The sequence below is a fragment of the Podarcis pityusensis genome (genome assembly GCF_964106645.2).
Source record: "Podarcis pityusensis genome assembly, chromosome: 9".
Classification (NCBI taxonomy): domain Eukaryota; kingdom Metazoa; phylum Chordata; class Lepidosauria; order Squamata; family Lacertidae; genus Podarcis; species Podarcis pityusensis.
This window is the reverse complement of record NC_138034.1, coordinates 2,602,652-2,626,022: the sequence shown is the minus strand read 5'-3', so window position 1 is coordinate 2,626,022 and position 23,371 is coordinate 2,602,652. Positions and strand designations below refer to the sequence as shown.

Genomic DNA, 23,371 nt, shown 5'->3' with positions numbered 1-23,371 from the left:
CAACCCCGGCCAGAGCAAGTTGCTTGCTAGCACCTCTCCATAACGCTGCCTTGTCACGATTTCAGCTCACAGCCTTACGTCTAACAACTGACTTCCAGGACCCTGAGTTGGAGAACAACATCACCCTGTTTCAGATGCAAAGGCAGGGGGAGTGGTGAGCACCATGGCATCCAGCTCTGCCTTTGGCCTAGGCTCACTTGTCCCAGTAACTGAAATAAACCTATGTATGTACCTTCCCTGCCAGCACACATTCATTTCTTTGAGCATTAGCATCTGCAAAAGAGCTACTGAAGTGGATCTGACCTGGCCTGACCCTGACACTTTCCTTGTCACCTTGTTTCAGCCTCTCGACGGTTTTGTCAACAGCAGCATTTGTTGACAGTCATTTCCCCAATTCTTTTCACTTCCTCATGCGTGCCACATGATTTATTAATTTTTTTACACTTTAATCCCCATTAAGATCATAGAATCATAGAATCATAGAGTTGGAAGAGACCACAAGGGCCATCGAGTCCAACCCCCTGCCAAGCCGGAAACACCATCAGAGCACTCCTGACATATGGTTGTCAAGCCTCTGCTTAAAGACCTCCAAAGAAGGAGACTCCACCACACTCCTTGGCAGCAAATTCCACTGTCGAACAGCTCTTACTGTCAAGAAGATGTTTGAAGATGTTTCCAGGCAAACCCAAAACTGCATTCTGTAGCAGAGAATTGCTAAGAATTGGCAGCAGAAACAGGATACCTCATACAGGAATTAAAAGGCAATTTACAGTGCCATGATTGTAAAATATTTTACAGCAGGCACTGTTAACCGAAAAGAGGGAAATATAAGCCAACAATCCAGGTGAATCCCACTAACAATGTACTGTACTGTTTTGCAAAAAGCACAAACAAACAAACAAAACCACCCTTGGAGGCGTAGGCCACAATAGTGATGGATCTTTGGGAGACCAGCACCAGTGTCCAAGATTCCCCAGTAACAAAGAAATAAGATCCCGTCTGCCTGGACATACATTCATGCAACCGGAATAGTGATAGGAACAAACGAGCAGAGAGTGGTGGCACACACTCAGAGGTAAACATGCATAAGGAGGGAAAAGGACCTGGCTAGACCACACAGCAGCAGAGAAAAGCAGACTGTACCATGCTGTCTGTAGATAGGGGGTTTCCTATAGATGTTATCTTTTATTCCAGTGTCTGAGAAGAAGGAAAGAAAAAGAAGAAGACCCAAACAGTAAGCAAGCGGTTGAAATATGCTTCCTCTTTATCAAATACCTCCACCACCACCCCAGATATCGAGTAATGTATTGCTTAATTTTGAGCATATAAATAAATGAGACATTAGCATTGGCTTGGTTCCTAACTTGTTGCTGTGTTCATGGAAGGAGATTTGCACTCCTCTAAGGACTCCCTGTGTATACAGATTTCCTGACCATGGAGCAAAAAGTTAGGAATCAACTCAGCAACAGATTTATTTATACGTGCGACCTTTCTGCAGTGTACTTAAGATGGCTGAGCAAGGAATGCTCAATTCTTTCATATTTCTTTTTATGATAAAATGCATTTTTTAAAAATGTGGCTGAAATGTTCCCATATTCCTAAAGGCTTGTTCAGCTGTTAAAACTCACATGTAAAACCAAGATGTGAACAGACTCACCCCCAACGTCATACAGACCATGCATACAACATGAATATCTGCAGGGAGGTATCACGCGAAAGCTTCTATCTGGATTGTTCAGACTTCCAGATTGTATGGAAAGTATACACAATACAATGTAAATATCTGGGAGACATGTCATCTGATATACTTTTGTAAGAGTTACTTATTCCTTTAAGAGAATTTAAAAGATTTAGCTATCTTTATGGTATCCAGTTCAGCCAGCCAGCATTAATGCAGTTAATTAATTAATTACCAGCTCTGATCAATTTTTTCCAAACTTTTTTTTGCAGTAGCTTTAAGTCCTTAAAAAAAAGTTTGCCAGAGTCCTAAGTGACTCGGCTCCAGATGCCTCCCAGCTGATGTTCACGCTGTATGTGAGGATGTGAGAGGGAGAAGCTACTCTTGTGCGTATATCATGAGACAGATTAGTCAATGCAGCTCCCTCTCTGCTCATGTGATGGTTTTACACACAAGTATAAGGCTTGAATAGGGCTTGGGGCTAAACTGGATGCGATGCATGAGATCTGATTGTTTTCTGTGTTTAAAAGTTGCCATGACAGGCCCAGTTTGAAATATTAAAGGCCAAACTAGAGGTTACTTGAACTCTCCCAACCAGAAGTGATTTTAAGATCTCCCAAAATTCTTTTCACTTTGTTCTTTGTAGGAAGCAAAGCGAGTGTGACTTAAATCAGGGAAACTGCGTGGTAAGAAAAGGCATCCCAGTGCTGCTGCCCCAATAAAAACTGAATTCCAGATGCTTGCAAGCAAAGGAAAAGACGGCTTGGATAGCAAAGGAAAATATTCCAGTTTGGCTCTTAATTTGATGGCCTAGAAAATTGTTGTTACTAGATGGAAGTTAAGATTTGTATATTAGGCATAAAATGCAATTAAGTGTAGCATTAAAATATTTTTGGTTTATATAAAAATAAATTTGTTTGTCTATTGTTCATACACGCAAGCATTACAGATGATGGCAATTAAAGATTAAGACAAAGCAATGAACGCCTACCTGGGACATGGAAATGTCTAGGTGCTTGCTGATATAGCGATGATGAAGATTTGCTGTCTGAGCACATGGATAAGCTTGGAGTGCTTCGACCACTTTCACTGCCTCCAAGAGGAAGAGCAAAACAAAAACAAAAAGCATATAAAACAAAAAAATGGCAAGCAAAATAGAGATAAATTCAAGCATAAAAGAAAAGCTTTTTCAAATGACTTCTTAATCCAACATTTTCTTAAAAAATAACAAAAAACCAACAATGGCTTAGGAAGCCCCAGATTATTTCAAACATCCCAGCAGCTTCTGATTCTGTAAGTATCTGCAATACTGCACTATGGCTCACATCTTAAAACCTATACAGGAAAGTATTTAAGATTTTGTACTTGTTAACAACTGTGCTATGCAGAAGGGTAGGAAATGGCTTCACTAAAAGTTTAGCCCAACATCATTTGCACCACATACAGATCTTATCATCAGAGTTGCATCCTCTCCCAAAACCTACTGGGGTGGACCATATCAGCCCCCACGAATGTATGAAGCTGCCTGAGTGACAACTATTCAAACTAGTGGTGGCTCCCTAAACTCTCAAAGAAGGAGCTAGTCTGGGTCAAACATCTTGGAAGTAAGGGCTTGTCCACACTTTCATCTGACCTGAGTTTTCACTGGATTCTAGATCAGTTTCTTATCCCTGCTCTGAACCCACCACCCACTTGATCCAGTTAAAGATGCAGCATAATTGCTGAGGTGAAGAAACTCCTTACTGAGCTGCAGAGCAAATTCACAAAGCATCAATGAAGCATTTACTGAAGCTGGTAGGCAATGCATGCAGGAGGCAAAGCTATCAGTGCTTATTAGAATAAGAAGGAAGATAAATTAAGAAATAACTGGACAAGATTAAACCTTTGTGTAAAACCCTGAGAGTACTATAGACTGAATGATTAGCTCCCATTATATTAAGCCTTCATCTTTTTCGATGAGCTCCCAGCTTTTCTCTCTTACCTCTCTTTTTTCTAGCCCCCACCCCTAAATCCTGGCCCCACCCACCTTTAAAAATTTATGTATGACAGGTAGTTTTATAGGGGCTTCCTACTTGCCTAGGATTATTTTATATGGATTTCGCTTTCCCTCCTATGTTTTCGCTTTACTTTTTATTTTCAGTTTTAGCCATAGTCACCTTAGATTTGTGACATGTACGCTTCTTAGGTTTGTTACAAATTCCTTCCTGTTTATTATGTAAAAAAGGAATGCATTTTTAAAGTAAATTTTATTAACACCGTCTTAACTGAAACAGTGGGTTTATTCTCTGCAAAATATTTTCTCTGCATTTTGATATTGCTTTATTCCTGGCACCAGACATGATATTTTTCTCTTTTTAATGGTTCAGATTGAAAGGCCTCTCTTGTGACATTTGTTTTGAATTCTTTGAACCTGAAGTAAACAGACACGTGTGAATATATCAAAAATTGTCTCATTTCCACATATTGTCCCTCCATCTTCTTGCAGTTAATTAACTGCTTTTTCATAGAACAGTACAATATTACAGTTTTGGAAACAATGTAATGAACAGCTACACCCCAACAACTTTATTTACAAAACTGGAATTTTCTTATGTCACAGCTTTTGCGGGAACTGCTTTCAGTATGGGAAATCCAGTTCACAGAAAGTCTCATGACACACAGAGCTACAGGCTAGATTTGCTAAAGCAAATCTTCAGAGTGTGGGAATATAGCTTTGCTGATGTAACTGGTCATAAATTCTACTTTGTCTCCCCTATAATCCCCTCTCAACCCTCTGATCTCCATACTATTTTACGTGTGTGTTGTATTATCAAGTCATGGATATATAATGCCATATTCCAGGTATTATGATGTAAAATGTATTATTTAGTATGTATACATTCATTTCCTCTTTTCCTTCAAATCATCTTGTAACATAAACCAATTATCAGTGGCATTTTTTATGGCATTATAAAATAGCTGAGGAAACAAAAAAGTTTTAAAAAAGGGGGCGAGAAACCTAAGCTATTATTAAACAACCGAAAGCTGATTGGACATTCTAAATACAGCGGTGCCTCGCAAGACGAAAAGAATTCGTTCCGCGAGTCTTTTCGTCTTGCGATGTTTTTCGTCTTGCGAAGCGCGGTCCGTCGCAACTGCGCCTCTTCAAGCGGCTTTAAAAAAAAGCGCAAGACGTTTTTGTCTTGCGAAGCAAGCCCATAGGGAAATTCGTCTAGCGAAGCAACGCAAAAACGGAAAACCTAGCAAGTTTTTCGTCTTGCGAGGCATTCGTCTTGCAGGGCACCACTGTACTACGCAACTGATGCTAATTTTGAGAAACCACTTTAGCATGGAAAGAATGGGAGAACAATTATGGAAATTAATTGTCCATAATTAATAATGAAAATTATTTGGGAGAGGACATAGCACCTTGGGACTGGCCAAAGTTTTCTGGGCAGTCTGGAATGACATAACCCTAGCTGTTGCTGAATCATTTATAGCTCCCCCCCTCAACCTGTAATTCCCCCCCCCATCAGCTCTTTGAGGGGTTGGATTTGGTTCCCATTTCAACCCATTCTCCATCAAGGAGCTGCTTTCAGGTTCCTTATTGAGTGCATTCACACAGCACTGGCCTCTGTGCGTACTCTCTGTTGGCTCAGAGCCACTGTGACAGTCTTCCACAACCCGGTGCCCTCCAGATGTTTCGGAGTGCAATTCCCATCAGCCCCAAGCAGCATGTCCATGTGGGAGGAGGGTAATGGGAGCTGTGGTCCAAAACATCTGGGCACCAAGTTGGCAAAGGCTGCAGTGTAGGTCAGTGAGTTTATAAAGAGATGCGCCTCTTTCTAGATATCCAGCCTGTCAAATTTATCCAATTTCCGCTTTGGCCAGGGGACCCGCCACTCTTCCAATGAACATGAATTATATCTATAAGATAGGAAAATCAGCCTTGGGTCAATTTTACTTCTATGGCTGAAGGGCAGATTAGGGAGAAAGCTTGTAAAATCTGCTTCTGCTTTTTCCATCCTTTGCATAGGGACGAGATTTCATTTCATTTATTTTGGAGTTTAAGTTCTTCCTTATGCCAATTTGATGCCACTTAAAACACAAGTGAACATACAATAATATGCTAATACCTCACTTTTATAAATAAATGGATGCTTTACTAGGAAAAGCGAGAGACAGAGAACCTGCCACCAGTCCTGTGCAATGTGCAGCTGCAGCAGAGTGTTGAGCATGCATTAGGAAACTTTCTAAGTTCACACAAACTCCTGAAGCCCTTCTGCGTCTACCCATAGGGAATTCATTGTGTGTCAAGAGTTAGGTATTTCAAGGCAGATGCAGGTGATATACAAAGGGTTTCTTAAAGGGTTCTGCATACCAGTTCACAAGTAAATATATAAATTTAGGTAGCTACTGTGTTCCTTTAATTTTGGAGCAACTGAATAACTAACTAACTAACTAACTAACTCTCCTTAAAATGTAGAGAGTTAAAAGTTCTACATCCACCTCTAAGCAATGTAGGAAGATCTGGCCCCACCTCGGATCAGTATAAAAAGCCCAGGAGAAAGTAGAGATAAAGTCTTCTATATTAGCTTTCATTCTCTGTTTCTTTATGTCTCTCCTTGCCCTCCCTCCCTAACTCCCTTTTCTGGTTGCTATGGACACTGATAGCTATAAACATCTTAGGATGCTTGAATATGATGTAACTCAGGATGATTGGGATGAGTGAGTTTACTCACTCATTTACTCACATTTACCTTTCCTCCACTCTTTCTAGGCATGGTATGCGATTTAAAGCTCCATGTCCGAGGGTCCCTTTTTTGCTCCAGAGTTTTCCCAGCAAAAAAACGCTCTTTAAAGTTCTGTCTGCAGCAAACTCAAATTGGTGTTTGCTCCGATTCAACTTTACAGAGCAGATTTTTGTGGGGAAAGCTCAGGGCAAAAACAAAAAACAAAACCACTTTGGCATGGAACATTGAAAGGGCAGACCGCTGCCTGGCAAGAGCAGAGCAAAAGGTAAGAGGGAATAGGCCTGTAGTTAAGTGGGAGTGCTGCAGGATGTTTAGGATGATAGATGCAAAAGGGCTAGGCTTTATTAGTGTTTATTTCTTTGTGGGACATATTTTCTGTAATATTTCCATCCAATTCTTTTTTTCCTTCATTTGTTTTATTATTTCTTTACCCACAGACCTAGCACTGGACATCTGGATTGACCTTCTGGGGATCTATTTGCTTTGTTTTCTATTTCTCTGCTGTTGCTGTGTGGATTGTGCTTCAATAAACTTGTTTCAGTTGCAATTTTGTGTGTGTTATCTTTTCTACTGATTTAGCTTTACCCACCAGGACGCAATTTCAAAGGCAGAAATTTTACAGCCAGTAGGGGGTGGTAGCCACTGTCTTATGTGAGAGTGCAGTGCAGGGGCACCTGTGAGGTGGGAACTAAACGTGCCCTTGGGTGGAATGGTCATGTTCATTCACTCTCACACGAATGTCCCAATCTGGTCACTTTGTTCCCTATGTGCATGGCCTCGCTTTCAAAGACCTGCCATGGTGATGAATGGGAAGGATGTGGCTCTGGGTAGGAGAATATAGCACCTTCATCCTCTGGTGACTTGTGTCATTTGAAAGTCGGATATTGCCCCACTTTTCCTGTGGCATGTAATGGCATCCATTTACTGCGACCCACAGATCTCAAAGTTGGGCCAGGCCTTAGCTGCACAGCTTCACCTTTGCATCCTGATTCTGTTTCTTGGTGTGATGCTACAATGAGATACTGAAGCATGACCGCATGTGTGCGCATGAACACAAACTTCTTCTCAAATCCCTGGCATGCATAAACCGCAGCACTGACTCCCCCTTGTTTCCTATTTGTGTATATGAGATGAAGTATGAATATTCATCACATCAATTATACTACATTCAAATTAGATTCCCACCCCCTCTTCAGCTTAATGTAATGAGCAAGAGGCCAATGAAAGGCCAGACCTGAATAAATGTATTTTGTACTGCCCTTTAGTCTTTCCACAACAGTACCCCCACAGACAAATGAGAGGGAAGGGTGACCCTATTTTTGCATTCCTGAGTGAGGACTCAAGCTCACAAGAGGGATTTGCTAAAAACTAAAGGGGGGGGGAGCTTTCCTTTGGGTGCTGGAGTGTCAGAAATGCTCCACATTTAAACCTAGAACTGTTTTCAGAAACTGCCCTGGGGAATTACATTGATGGGCAGTCCAGAAATACTTTTAACAGCACAAAACCAGGTGTCTTTATTCCTTTTGCTATCTGGGTGTAATGGTAGTGCTGATTCTCTGCCCATGAACAAGAAACTTCTATATTTCTCTTTGGGTGGAGGTAGCATGCCTTTGCCACCTTATCTCGGACAGTAATTAGTTGCAAACTAGAGAAAAGCAGCACTATTTGACAAGGTCTTTGTGAAGCTATCTTGGATCATTTCGAGGGAAGATTTTAGGATCTCTGATCTGCAGCATCTCAGAGATGGATCTGATCTTGTACTTGTCAGTCACCTACAACCTAGGTAATTGTGACTGATGGCATTTGTTGGACCCTAAGTCTTTAATTAAAAATCAGAGTAGGACGTGCCTGCCTGAAACCTTCCTGCATCTGCTTTAGTCCATTCCTATACAGCAGGGGTCAGCAAGGTTTATCTTGCCTGGGCCAGATTGGTCTCGCAGAGATCCCTCCGTGGGCTGGATTGTGCGCGTGCCCGCAATTTTTGGCGTCTGCGTAGACGCGATTTTCGGCGCCGCAGAAGCAAGTCTCTGTGCCACGCTGCGCCGGTTTAATAAACAACCTCCGCAGGCTGCTTCTGGCCCATGGGCCTTAGGTTGCTGACCCCTGCTATACAGCAACTTTTGAGTGCTGGAGGGTATTTGTGATTTTGTTCCCAGGAAAATTGCCCTCTCCCCTCCCCCATCCATGTTCAGTTACTTAACAGGTGAACCGGGAACCCTCCTAGGCCTAAGAACTGTACCCCTTTGCGGGCAACGCTGCAAGGCCTTCAAACCAGTGTGAGGGCCAGAGGCAAAGGGAGAAGGGTAGTGTATGTTACTCTTACCTTTGTACAGTAGGCTACATTCCAGCCATGCAAAGTCAGAGGTTTCCACATCTCTCCACAACACACACATCTCTCCATCCAGGCAAGCAAGAGGCATCACAGTTCAAGGACACATTCCAGTCAGGCAACAGCAGACGAGGGCACTGGGCATGTGGAGTGTGGCCAGAAGCAGCCATCGTGGCCTTGCCACCACCCTGACCCACATGCTCCGGAAAGCAGCAGCTGGGAAGCCAGCTTCGTGGCATCACTCAAGCCACTCCAGACGAGGCCTGCATGAGGCGCCTCATCCTTGGGTTGAACAAACCTATTCGTTTTACTTGGATTACTACTTTGAAATTAGAGTCTGCCACTTGGACTGCTACTTCCCGAAGACAGTAAGAGGTTAACGTCCACAAATTCATTGTGTGCAGATGTGCAGAACAGCACAAAGCCTCGAGTCTCATGAAGTCGTCTACGCTGAAAAATGTGCCAAACTGACAAGAGCGTGCTTCTAGAACAAAGAGGCTCAAATATTTGTGGTAGGTTGCCAAGAAGGCCACGGAATACATTCCTTAAAATGAAACTTCACCAACTTTTAGCTGAAGGGTTAGGTTCATCTCACAAGATAATAGTACTGCTCTAATGCACAACAAAGAAACTCGTCTTCACTCAAGATTTAAAAATTCAGCATATAAGAGTATGACAAGCAGCTTTTATCTACTGATTAGTGGAATATGGTACAAATTTCATACATTGATAAGAGTTAAGCATTTTTTCCTAAAAACAGCTATTTTCTTTCCTGTTTCTTATGCCATTTCACTTATTGTTGCCTTCTTAAGCTTCCCATTGTATTTTATATTATCAATAAAATTAGAAATTTTGTGGAAGAAATAATGTTTTATTAAACACCTCCAATGTTTTAACTATTTAGGTAATACACAGGAGAAAAGGATTCTAAAGATTTCCTCAGCACATATTTCCTGCTTGCCCTCTCTCTACACAAACACACACAAACACACTCACATACACACAGAATCAATCAAAGCTTTTGTGAAATATTGCAAGATGTTCCCAATTTTATACACAGTACACATCTCAGGAGATCAAACCCAACTGATGCAAGGCCTAAGGTTATAAACTAATGAACTGGAAATTAGAAAGAAGGGCAGCAATGTTGGAGACTGGATACCTGTCCAAAAGAAAGGTAGGGAAAAATAATTTTGGGTAGATATTTGATTTAGCCATTCATATTTCCATGGGCTTTGTACATGTGATCTGACAAAAAAATAAAAATAAACATGTTTGTAAATGTCTGTAATATTGTGAAGTTAAATAATTTTGCCTTCAGTAATCAATCAGTACCCACAGAAGAAAAGATTTATAGCAAGAAATAGCAACAAAAGTTAGAGAGAGAAAATTATCTATTAGAGAGACATGCAAACACAACAGCAAAACACACTTGGAGATGTCTACAGTAACCACATCACAAATGGCATTCCTGGGCCTTACCTTTGAAGAAAGGGATGTAATGATGTCTGAATGTAGATGTAAGGCTTGTGTGTTGGGGCAGGGAGATGCAGCTACTGGTACCAAGAGTCTGAGTACCAGCTAGGGGGCAACAGAAAGTTAAATGAAAATAAACTCCTTCATTTGCTTACTGAAAGCTACAAAACACTCACAGCAATGACACCTTTTCAATTTAGGAAAACTGTCATACTAATAATGCAAAAGTTTGTTTGCACTAGGATGGATTGGGATGAGTTGAGGAGGAATAGCAGTGAAGCCAGAAGCGCAACATCTCTTGAGAAGCAGGAAACTCTGTTCTAAGACTTGGAAGTAGAGAATTCATTTCAATGAACGTAGAGCGTACCACAGTTCAGACTGTGTTACAGCAGGAGTTGTGTGAGGAAAATGACCCCTACCCTGCTAAGCCGTTGTTCTGCCTACGTGTGGGAGTGGTGTTGAGGGTGGGTCTGGATGGTCTTGGCTTCCTCTGCCAAGGCATCACCCATTTCCCAGATGGGCAACTCAGCATCCACACCCAGGGATGTAACTTTGAAACCTATCTCTACATGACACAATTTGTGTTGCTTGTAACACACAGTTTTTTATTTAGGACTGGGGAAAGGGGGACTGCCCACCTGCCTACAGTCTGGAACCACAGTTGTTATTTCACTTCCAGATAAAAGCAGAACAGCGACTACCGGGGGCTGCTAAATCACCCATGTCTGAAAGCACCTTTAATTTGTCTCAACAGGAGTTTGCTTCCAAGCCTCAGAAGGGAAAATACCATTCTCTTTCCTACAGCAATGGCACAACTGTATTTGGAGTACAGTTGTACCTCAGGTTAAGTACTTAATTCGTTCCAGAGGTCCGTTCTTAACCTGAAACTGTTCTTAACCTGAAGCACCACTTTAGCTAATGGGGCCTCCCACTGCTGCTGCGCCACCGGAGCACGATTTCTGTTCTCATCCTGAAGCAAAGTTCTTAACCTGAAACACTATTTCTGGGTTAGTGGAATCTGTAACCTGAAGCGTATGTAACCTGAAGTGTATGTAACCCGAGGTACCACTGTATTAGGTTCATTTCTGGAGACCAGAGTTCAAAAATTATCTTTTCCGGATTGGGTATATTGTAGGAGGGTCTTGGTGGTGCTTACCCAACATATTTTACCTGGTCCTTTCAAGTGACATATCAATATATTTATTATTATTGCTAGAGATGGATTTATCTTCTGGATGACAAATAAATCCTACTGAAAACATTACGCTTCTCCCGCCTCCCTGAAAGGATAATAGTGCACGTGGAGGTTCTCGTAGTGGAACCAGAGGAACCAGTGGAACCAGAGGAATCAGAGTGTTTAATCCAGTGAGGACTGACTTTGTGTAGGAGGAGGATGTGGAGTGAACATGTTCTTTGGGGAGAGCCGCTACCAACGGAGGGGGGCTGCTTAATATTCTAGAAGTCTTCTAGAAGACTTCCATAAATCCCTCATTGCTCACATGAGTGTGCAGGCCCAATGATGCCATTCTTCAACGGCTGCATGAAGGTTACATCCCATGGATTTTGAAGTGTGTGAGCTTAATGCTCTCAGGATGGCAGTATTTGACAAAATATAAACATCTTGTAATAAATTTTAGAGTGATCCTGAAATTGCAGTTATTTCTGTGCAAGGTACATCTAAAAAGGAAGACTGTCTCCTCTTCCACAGGTCAAAGGTGAGCAGGAAAGCCATGAGAGTCTGTAAAGGACAGCTGCTTGTCAGTTACCTGGTCGGCTGTAATTCTGAGGAGAGTGAGAGGTTGGGGTGTTGCGGCCGTAGCCAAGTGAGCCAGTAGAACTAGGGCTGGATATCCTGTACTGCTTGAAAGAACGGTCATCTTGGTCACCCTAAGGATGAGAGAGGGAACTCATCAGGGCAGAAAAAACATGAACATTCAAGAAGCTTACAATCAACCACATTTTGCACTCATGCCATCCAAACTTCAGGTTTCACAATTATGTTTCTTATTCAGTTCCAAAGACACAAAAGCAACACTAAAAAAACAACAAACCACCTAGACTTTATTGTCACACTATCTCTACTACCCTGGTACCTAGATGAAAAAAATGCAGTAGTTTAAATAAATTCCCAGAACATTTTAACTGCACTGATATAAACAGGGATGGCTACACATGGCCTGTGGGATGCATCCAAGAGGTTTTCTATGCTTTCTCATGATCCCCTCATTTTGTGTGTGTTTTTCTTACTTAACAGCTGAGTTTGTGAAGCCCTTTCTATGTCCCTCCTCCCATATTTTATTGTTCTCCCTTATTTATACAAGAAGCAATGTTCAGCAATCTCACCCATCTCCCACAGAAGCACCAAACATTAGTTACGTTGCATTGCATTGATCTTTTAAGTCCTTTCAATTTCAAACAAAGGCATCACCCCACAAATCAATGTTGCTTATGTAATAAAACTGGCCTGGAGCTGGTGAAATTCCTAGATGGGAGATGTGGGTGTGCAACCTCACATGTCACCATAAGCTCCTTAGAGGAAATGTGGGATGTGTGTATCTCAGAATAAACATACATCCTAGGTCTGCTGCGGCTTTGTGTTGGGAATTTGTGACGATTATAAAACAACCCACTCTATTTTCCTAATAAATGAGATATGATGGAATGAAATGAAGAGTGTTTTAAGACAAACTTTGTATTTTATAAAAGTGTTATTTCACACACTGACAACTGTTTCATATGTGGGTGACAAATATACATGGATGACATGAAAGATGCTGAAAGACAGAAGAGAATCTACAAAGCAAAAAGAGCTGCCTCTATACAGCCACCAATATCATATCACGTGTGTAACAAAAACATGAATTTATTTTGGCTTGGTAACAGATTTTGAAGTGGAATTTAGCAAGGGATACTTCTTAACTATGACATGCATGTATACAATCTTTCACACAAAAATGGCTCAATATTTGCTTAAATATAGCAACACACACATTACCTCCCCGTAACTATGTCTGTCATCTGTCAAATAGCTGATATATGGAGAATAGGAGATCATATCTGGACGGTCTATGTTATAGATAGCTTTATCCTTAGGAAGAGCAGCCAAATCTCTGTAATCAAGGATTTCAACTCCAAGTTTTGCCTAAGAAATAGAGGGGAAAACAGCTGTGAAGAGGCAGCTTAGAAAACAAGTATCACAACACGTTTGATACTGAGAACGTAAGGGAACTTTTGAAATACTCCAAAGGGGACAATTTCATCTACTTTCTCTTCAGTTGCTATGGTACAACTAAAAAGTTACGCTTGAATTGTTGGTCTCTGTCTTTGAAATGTTTCTATAAAGCCACTGAGGAACAGCATAGAGAGGCATAGTGTGGTGTCCCCAGTATACCGATAGCACCCACTTCATGTTTTTCCTTTTCTACTGATCCGGGATAACTATTGGGACACCGAGTCATTGCCTAGAAACTGGTGTTGTCTAGATGGGAATAACAGTCAGAAACAGAATCTATGATGGTTGGAGACCTGCTTGATTGTATTTCTGTAGACAGACACAGTAATAATATCTGCATATTATTGTTTCTTAATATTTGCTTTCAAAACTAATTCCCTCCTGTCTGCTCTTCATGGCTATCAATGATTTTCTTAGCAATTTCCCCCTGTAATGAATGTACTTACATAAATCACTCGACTTGGGGAACCTGAAGTATTTGAAGCAGGTACTGAAATTATACTCTCAGATGATGTTCTAGTTTCCTGGAACTGAAAACATGTAAGATGAGTATTGTTGAGTAATTATTAAAGGAAAACATAAAATAAAATGTTTTGTACCTCAATTCAAAAAGTAACAGTTTGAAAACCCCTGCCCTGTTGAAAATTATTTATCAGCACAAGCCTAGAATTTGAGTTTAGCATTTCATCCCAGTTCTGAGTTTCAATGAAACTGCAATGTAATACTAAACTGAAATTTTGTTGTGGGAAATGTATGGTCCCCCAATTGTTGTGGGCCCAAACCCCCATTATCCCCAGTCAGCACTGGCCTTGCCAAGGAATGGGGGCAGTTGAGTCCAGCAACATCTAGAGGGCCACAGCTTTCCCACCCCTGGTTCAAAGCAATTACGTATATACTTGTAGGTAAGGGTATAAATGACCCCTGGACGGTTAAGTCCAGTCAAAGGCAACTCTGGGGTTGCAGCGCTCATCTCGCTTTCAGGCCGAGGGAGTCAGTGTTTGTCCACAGACAGCTTTCCGGGTCATGTGGCCAGCAGGACTAAACCACTTCTGGTGCAACGGGACACCATGATGGAAGCCAGAGTACATGGAAACACCATTTACCTTCCCGCAGCAACAGTACCTATTTATCTACTTGCACTCTGACGTGCTTTCGAACTGCTAGGTTGGCAGGAGCAGGGACAGAGCAACCCCATCGCAGGGATTTGATGCGCTGACCTTCCAATTGGCAACCCCAAGAGGCTCAGTGGTTTAGACCACAGCGCCACCTGCTCCCACTACACACCCACCCTTCCATTTAGATGGAGAACCCTTTTACTGGTTTGTTATTCATGTGCTGTAATACATGTTACTGGGTCATTTTGCAAACTCCTCCTTTCTGTGCTAGCAGCTTAATTGTGCAGATGTTTTCTCCTCCTCCTTTTCTTCATGTGGGCATGTGATAATTTGGGAAATCATTTGCTGATTTAGGATATTTATCCATTACTGAAAACATGTGATCTTAGCTTTGGAAAATGAAAATTAACAATTATTTCCAGTATTGTGTTCAGTTCTGTCTGCCTGGAAGTGAGGTAACCTACTGTCCATGCAGGACTGCTTTCCCTCTTACTTGTTAAGAGAACTCTTAACAGACCAATTTAATACTGGCAGCCTGACAGGCGTTAGACCTGGCCTCTTGCTTTATCCTGAAAATATTAGGTAAATACTCAATTGCTTCAGAATTGTAAGTTTTTTTGACAGTGTAAATGGTTGTCATAATAATAACAATAGTATCCCACCCATCTAACTGGGCTGCCCTAGTCACTCTGGGCGGCTTTCAACAAATACATTGGTACCTCTGGATGCAAACGGGATCCATTCTGGAGCCCTGTTCGCATCCTGAAGCAAACGCAACCCGCGCCTGCGCGTGTCGCGATTCGCGGCTTCCGTGCATGCGCATGACTTCATTTTGAGTGTCTGCGCATGCGCGAGTGGCAAAACCCGGAAGTAATGCATTACTTGCAGAGCGCAACCCGAAAATGCTCAACCCAAAGCTACTTCAAACCGAGGTATGGCTGTAAAGAAGCATAATAAAACATTCAACATTAAAAACTTCATGATACAGGGCTGCCTTCAGATGTCTTCTAAATGATGTCTATTTACTCATCTCCTTGACATCTAATGGGAGGGCATTCCACATTGTGGGTGCCACCACCGGGAAGGCCCTCAGAGCTAGACCTCAGTGTCCAGGCGACGGAGGTGGAGACGCTGCTCCAGGTATACAAGTATTTTATTTCTAAAACATTTCAAAAATTATTTCCCTCACCATTCTGAAATATTTAATAAGTGATCTCTTTCTAATGGAAAACTTAACAGAAAAAAACCCTCAACTGTACCCCCTGCATTTCCCCCTAAAAATCACAGGTTGATTTCTGACATACAGAATTGCAGAGGCTAAAGAATTCTAATAGCCTGGTTGTTTATGACAATCAATGGAGCACATTTGAACTGGGAAGCGTTTTACCTTGGCTTTTTCTTCAGCTTTGGCTGCCTGTCTGCAGGCGGGATGCCAGATGGAAGCCCCTGAAAATAAAGAGTCAGCACTCTAGTTAATTCCTGATATTTCTAACAGTTTTCCCCGAAATGCTCTATTTACTGGAGAGAGAGAGAGAGAGAGAGAGAGAGAAAGGGCTCATTCACATTTCGTTTGTTCCATGGTTTTTTTCCATTTGTCCCATGGTTTAAAGTCACAAGTCCAGGAGTTTTTGTTCCCTTGCTTTCCCAATGAAAACCCGCTGAATTGCAACAAATGTCAACCCAGAGAAAGCCTGATTGATGTTTGTTCCGATTCAGCAGTAAACAAGGTTTTTTTCCAGGGAAAGCAGTGGGTCAAAAGAAAATCCTCTTGGACTGTGCCTAGACACCACGGGATAAATGCAAGTCTAGATGAGTCCAGATTGAGAGAAAAAGATTGTGCAAAGCCATGCTTTATATGTGAAGTGCTTTAGTTTAGAGGAGGTATGGTAAAAAACATATGTGGTATGTTCAAGACACAATACTTTAAAAATGGCTAGAATCAAGATTAGATTAACCAGTATACTAAATCAGATGCAGAATTAGTGGTGACTCCTCCTACTCTAGTTGAATTCTTTAAGCAATTCCAAGTGTAGACAACGTAGCTATCATTTTACACTACCCATAGCTCAATACATAAACGGGTGTACAGACATCACAAAGCTACAGATAAGCAACCATATTTTCAACTGCAAACATTTCTTTAAAAATGCTGCATCCTGGACATTTACATCTCCTCTAAACTAAGACCATAGTGCTCTGCCTATCATAGCAAATCCACAATAAAAACAAAACCAGTTACAACAATGCTGGCTGTTTCTCTATGAATAACCTCAGCAGTGCCAGTAATTCCAATCTGCTTTTCCTTTACCTTGAAGATACATCTCTTCTCCTTCTGCAAACATCTGGTTGCACTTGATACACAGAGCACAAGTTGGGTGATAGTGTTTTTCTCCAGCCTGTTGGGAGACAAAAGAGAATAAAGATGAAGGTGTTTGCAACTACTACATCCAGATCACTCTGTAGTTGAGACAAGGCTAAAGGAGGGGGTGCTAGTTAAAGTAGTCACCTCCACTTCAACCTATGAAGCTGAAAGAATATGTCATGTGTAATCCCCAGTGAAGCATGCAAGTCATTTATTTTAATTTTATTTTACTTTTATTTTTTTAGAAGATGAGTTTGGATTTGATATCCCACTTTATCACTACCCGAAGGAGTCTCAAAGCAGCTAACATTCTCCTTTCCCTTCCTCCCCCACAACAAACACTCTGTGAGGTGAGTGGGGCTGAGAGACTTCAGAGAAGTGTGACTAGCCCAAGATCACCCAGCAGCTACCTGTGGAGGAGCAGAGACGTGAACCCGGTGCACCAGATTACGAGTCCACCGCTCTTAACCACTACACCACACTGGCTCTCTCAGGCAAGTCATTTTAAAGTAGGCATTTGAGTAAGTTGATGCTTGAGGGGTAAGGAAATACCACTTTCCGGAAAGCGAGTGTCAAAGACTGACAAAATATAAGTGTTTCAGTTCTTGTAACTCAAGCTTCCTCAACCTCGGCCCTCCAGATGTTTTGAGACTACAATTCCCATCATCCCTGACCACTGGTCCACTAGGGATCATGGGAGTTTTAGGCCAAAAACATCTGGAGGGCCGAGGTTGAGGAAGCCTGTGGTAACTCATGAATCAAAGGTTAGTTCTCAGGGAGTTTCTTCTTAGGACACAGACATTAAGGGCAGAGAGTTGCCTTACCTCCAGAACTCTTCCTGTGATGTACTTTTCACAATTGTCACATCTTATTCCAAATTTAGCATGATAGTCCATTTCACAATATGGAACACCATCTCTAGAAGAAAGACGATATCCATGGATCATTTCAACTACAAATGTCAAAACTGATGATTTAGTTGGAACATTTTATAATTGTATTTATAGGGAGTCTTAGCAGTTCCCTAGGTGTGGCTCAGTTGATAAGAAGCAAAGTTATGTGTCCCAGGTTGATTTAATAACACCATGCCATCAAAGACTACAAATGAAATAAACTGCCCAACTTTTCTGCGGCACATTATTATGCATAATGAATCAATTAATCTACTGGCGATTAACTGTTCAGCTGTGAGGGTTGTAAAGTAACCTTTTACAGTATACTTCAAATGCATTAACGCACTGCACTGGCTCAATACTTTGGGTGGTATCCAATGCTAATTATTCACAGATTAGACCCATTCAAGTTAATGGACAGGAGTAAAGTGGTGCCCCGCAAGACGAATGCCTCGCAAGACGGAAAACCCGCTAGACGAAAGGGTTTTCCGTTTTGGAGGTGCTTCGCAAAACGAATTTCCTGTGTGCTTGCTTCGCAAGACAAAAATGTCTTGCGACTTCCTGCGGGGTTTTTTTCCTTCCCCCCCCCTTTTTCCCAAGCCGCTAAACCACTTATCAGCTGATGGGCTAAGCCGCTTAACAGCTGGTCACTAAGCCGCTTAACAGCTGGTCGCTAAGCCGCTTATCAGCTGATCGCTAAGCCGTTTATCAGCTGATCCGATAAGCCCGCTAAACCGCTTCGCAAGACGAAAAAACCCGCAAGACGAAGAGACTCGTGGAACGGATTCTTTTCGTCTTGCGAGGCACCACTGTATAAGATATCACCCACATTTCCTTTGCCCCATGATTTCTTTCTTCTTCTTCTTTTGTCCTGTCACTTCCCCTGGGAAAACCTGCTGTTTACAACTGAATCAGGACAAAGCTCCATCAGACTTTTTTGCAGATTATTGTTAGTTGTGATTTAGCAGTAAACAGCAGGTTTCCCGGGGGAAGCAATGGGACAAAACTAAAATCTTTCAGACCCATTGCTAGATTTCTAGAAGTGTAGATGAGCCCTAACTTAGGTTCCTTAAGTTCAATGGGTGAGTAAGACTTAGTTGAATACAACTGTAAGCAATGCAACCACTAGTTTGTGATACTGCTGCTTATAGCATCCTAGTCTTTTTGAAGAAAGCTGTAGTCATTTTACCTCCTGCCTCCTGGGCCAGACCATCTTAATGTGTTTCTCACACAGTTACAAAGACCGATGATGGCAACTTCACCAGGTAATGAAAGTGCCAAATAAGGAAAAAGCTGCTGTGTCAGCAACAGGGCTAAAAGTTGAGCCCTACAGAAGTCAATACATAAATGCCCTACATGCAAGTAATACATGATCTAGGGCAGGTATAGGCAAACTTGGCCCTCCGGATGTTTTGGGACTACAATTCCCAGCATCCCTAGCTAACAGGACCAGTGGTCAGGGATGATGGGAGTTGTAGTCCCCAAACATCTAGAGGGCCGAGTTTGCCTATGTCTGATCTAGGGCAAGTGAGACTCCACCGGAATCCCAAGTCTGAATTCATTTTCCAGCTGCTGGATGGAATGCATGGCAAAGGTGGTAGCAATTCTATGTATTGCTGCCATTTTACCCTCCCATTCTAAATGCCACACTTGTAAAAGGGCACTGATCAACGGGAGGATGTCTAGGGGAGAGTAACCAGGAAGATGAGGGGTCTATGATGAATGATTAGAGTTGGATATGTTTAGCTTGGAGAAGGAAATATTAAGGAGAAAGATGAGAGCTGTCTTCAGATAGCTGAAGGGCTGTCATTCAGAAAATAGGGTACGTCTGTTCTGTTGTTCCTGATGGCAGGACTAGACCTAATGAGTGGAAATTGTGGGGAAGAAACTGCTTGGGAGATGGTGACCTCTCCTCTGTTGGAGGTGCTTAAGCAGAGGCTGGTCAGCCACCGGTCAAGTAACCTGTAGTTGGGTCCTGCATTGTACGTCCTGCATTGACTAAGGGGTTGGTACATGCCTGACAAGGTCCCTTCCAATTCTGCAATTGTCAGGTTGGTGCTGATCACTTAGCTAGAAAAAGGTGTACTAAGACAGGATTGGATGCCTCGTTCTGTCAGGTCTTGATGATACAAACTAGGTCAACCTCTTCATCCAGGACCATGTCCTGGATTAAAGCTGTTTTATTAATAACTGACCTGGCATTTAGCAGCAGCAGCTGCAGGTAGGGTGGGTGGGGAGTTAACATGGCATTGAGAGATTCTGGAGCTAGCTTCCCCATTCAGTTGTGAGTAGGCAAGCCAGCAGGAAGGATGTGTGCACTGTGAAAGCCACGTAAGTCTCTGGAATAGGGTAAAAACATTCAAATAGTCACAAAATTATGGGAAGTCCAAGGCATGTTAAGAAATGACAGAAGAAATCAGGCAGGCGTTCCATGAGATTTAGTGTGTCATTTGTTCACTAGGCCTAGTGAAAAGCGTTTGACATTCCACAGAGTCACACATCACAACATGCCAACAAAACACATTTTGACAACATAGCACTGAAAAGTGTCTTAAGAGAAGATGGATCCACTCTATCCAACATACTTGCTGATATATTCAGCATTCAGAAGTTTGCCACATATCTTGCACTTAAAACAGGACAAGTGCCAGTGTTTGTCCAAAGCAACCAAAGACTGTCCATTCTTTATTTCAGAGCCACAATTCCCACAATCTGTAAAAAAAGAAGAAGGCACAAATGACTTTGAAATGTAAGCAATATATTTTATGAGTCATTTAAGAGGCAGTAGAAAAACAAATGCATCCCCTGGGTTTTGGGCATGTACTCAGGATACACAGCCATGGCCAGGTTTCAGAATAATGATAAATACTAGGGCATTTGGGAAATTTCAGGAAAAATATACAAGCATGTTATATCTCTAAATTCTGCCCCCATTCAAATTGATAGTTGTATTTTGTTCGTAGGATGAAAGCATTTTGTCTAGTTTTACTATTTGGGCATTTCTTTGCCAGAGAGAAATGAAGACGTGACTTCATTGATTCTTTCCATCTTTCTAATGCTTCTATTTAACAGCCTGGATTTGGGAGACAGGGATTTGTGCTGTGTCTTTTGCAGATTTATTTCTAACACATTCACTCACGTGCTCAGCCCAGCTAAAACCAACAGAGGCCTGCACTTGCTTTGCCACCCACTTCTTACTTGCGTCAGCAGCTTGCCTGCCTTGAGCAAATATGGGTTGCATTATCTAATTTATGTTTGGCATTTTAAAATTAATTTTCAATACAAATAATAAAACACCGGATTAAATAAAAGCTATGCAAAGAACTGCAACATCCTGAAATTTCCAAAACACATTAAAAAGCAAGTTAATTTTTCAACAAATTTATCCATATGTATCCATAAAGAGATTTTTTTAAGAGAAAAGCCTATTTTGCCTACCTTCTACATTTATTCCAAACTAATCAGAGAATAGTGAAGCTGCAGCCAGTGCATTGGGGACACAATGCAAAGTTTTTGCAGCTGTCAAAAAACGGCTGCTATTTCAACATCGTATTTAAAGTAATGTTACCTTTGTAGGTTCAAAAGGTATAAAATGCCCATCATTCATGAATTAAACTAAAGTGCTCTCTTCAAAATCCTGCATGGCAAGGCAGAACCAAATATGCACTAACATCTCCAGCATATATCCCAGAAAGACAGATAAATGCAATGAAATCTATGATGAAGCCAGGTACCCCTATATTTCAAAAACTTATACTATAATGCTGATGCAGCCAGTCTTGTTAATGTGTTAATACAGATCCAAGGCCATTCTTGATACGATGTGTTGTGCCTTTTTTGAAATATAAATCACACACAACTGGGGGGGGGGGGTGTAGCAGATTGTTGGGCTTAAGACTCAAATCACTCCTTAGTGGCAGAACTTGACATGGGCCCTGCCATTCTCTCTCAGCTAAAGGTTGCTGTGTTGAGGGAGAAAGAGCGGGGGTTGAGGGGAGAACCACATTTGCCCCCCTAAGCTCTTTGGAGGAAAAGTAGGGGAAGAAAAGTAATAAATAAATGAATAGTTTAGATAAAAGATGAAAGTTCTGAGACTCTCAGTTTCATTTTACCATTGATTTTTTGTTTAAACAAATAACGCTGACATCAATATTCACAAATATTCAAACTTTAACAGAAATTCACATTTTGCCACAGAAGATTTATTAACTTTATCCGTTAAGATTTGAGACATCTCTTGATTGCTTTGATCTTGGCATCTCATGCATGAAACCATATAGATTGCAAAACAGTGTTGCATGGCATCAAAAGCTATCAGATATCATTGCATGTCAATGGTTAAATCCTGTCAAAAGCTAAATATTCCAGCTGTCACATATTATCAAATACTAGCTACCAAATATTAACTACTGAAATCAAAGCACTGGATATGAAATAGAGAAGTCAAATATTTGATGAATAGTCAGTTAATATTAAAATATTCAGAGCACATTCATGGAACTATTTAACATGAAACTGGAGACTGAAGAAATGAATGTTAGCGAAATTTGGGGGGAAACCATTTTTCAAAAGCTCAGTCATATAATTTTTTTTATCTGCTCTTACTTCGGAGGACTGGAAAATTGCTGTTGCTTCCAGCATGTGGCAGAGAGCATTTCTGACAGATACAGTCTTTGCCATTGAAAGTTACGCGGTCCCCAGGAGGAAAAGGTTGCCTGCAGCAAAAGAAATCAAATGCATTAGAAAATGAAGAACCTTGCAATGTTTCAACTGCATTTCTATTTTTATAAAAGGGACTCCTTTACTTACCGTATTTTTCGCTCCATAGGACGCACTTTTTCCCCTCCAAAAATGAAGGGGAAATGTGTGTGCGTCCTATGGGGCGAATGCAGGCTTTCGCTGAAGCCTGGAGAGCGAGAGGCATCAGTGCGCACCGACCCCTCTCGCTCTCCAGGCTTCAGGAAGCTATCCACAAGCCTTGCAAGCCCGGTGGGAGTTACTGCAGGCTCACAAGGCTTGCAGGCAGCAGCCTGCAGCCCCGGCGAGTGTCCGCAAGCCTTGCGCGCCCGGCAGGAGGTCCCGCCGAGCGCGCGAGGCTTGGGGCGGCAGCTTGTCGCCCGAAGCACGGGGAGCCCTCTGGAGGGCTCCCCGTGCTTTGGGCGAGTGTCTGCAAGCCTCGCGTGCCCGGTGGGAGGTCCCGCCGAGCGCGCGAGGCTTGGGGCGGTAGCCTGCAGCCCAAAGCACGCGGAGCCCTCCGGAGGGTGCCCCGTGCTTCTTGCAGGTGGGCACAAGGCTTGGGGCGGCAGTCGCGGCGGGGGGGGATAATTTTTTTTATTCATTTCCCCCCCCAAAAAACGAGGTGCGTCCTATGGGCCGGTGCGCCCTATAGAAAGAAAAATACGGTAGTTTCAGCTCTTTTATCATTCATTTCCAGCTGGCAAATCTGACCAGTGACTTGAAAGCTCAGCATTTAAGAGGCGCCATTGAAGAAGAATGCTTACTTCCCCTTGGGAAAGAACTGAGGTACCAGAGCAGCTTAAAAAATATTCTTCT

General features: G+C 42.1%; 1 protein-coding gene across 8 annotated transcripts in view; it reads right to left on the bottom strand.

The window, feature by feature from the left end:
* Positions 1 to 23,371, bottom strand: part of ABLIM2 (actin binding LIM protein family member 2) — a 65,429-nt gene that overhangs the window by 27,645 nt on the left and 14,413 nt on the right. For 2 of the 8 annotated variants that reach the window (XR_013990660.1, XM_081021553.1), the window contains exons 4-14: positions 22,424 to 22,533; positions 20,404 to 20,530; positions 17,750 to 17,843; positions 16,872 to 16,959; positions 15,951 to 16,009; positions 13,895 to 13,978; positions 13,212 to 13,358; positions 11,983 to 12,103; positions 10,223 to 10,321; positions 2,670 to 2,771; positions 1,144 to 1,197 (exon numbers count right to left, since the gene is read on the bottom strand). Coding sequence is in view for 2 of the 8 variants with exons in the window: in XM_081021553.1 (XP_080877679.1) it covers positions 1,144 to 1,197; positions 2,670 to 2,771; positions 10,223 to 10,321; positions 11,983 to 12,103; positions 13,212 to 13,358; positions 13,895 to 13,978; positions 15,951 to 16,009; positions 16,872 to 16,959; positions 17,750 to 17,843; positions 20,404 to 20,530; positions 22,424 to 22,533 (1,085 nt within the window). In the remaining 6 variants the exon portion in view is untranslated. Of the gene's footprint in view, positions 1 to 1,103; positions 1,198 to 2,669; positions 2,772 to 10,222; positions 10,322 to 11,982; positions 12,104 to 13,211; positions 13,359 to 13,894; positions 13,979 to 15,950; positions 16,010 to 16,871; positions 16,960 to 17,749; positions 17,844 to 20,403; positions 20,531 to 22,423; positions 22,534 to 23,371 lie in introns of all 8 variants that reach the window. The other 6 variants (XM_081021552.1, XR_013990661.1, XR_013990663.1 and 3 more) reach the window with 6 other exon arrangements.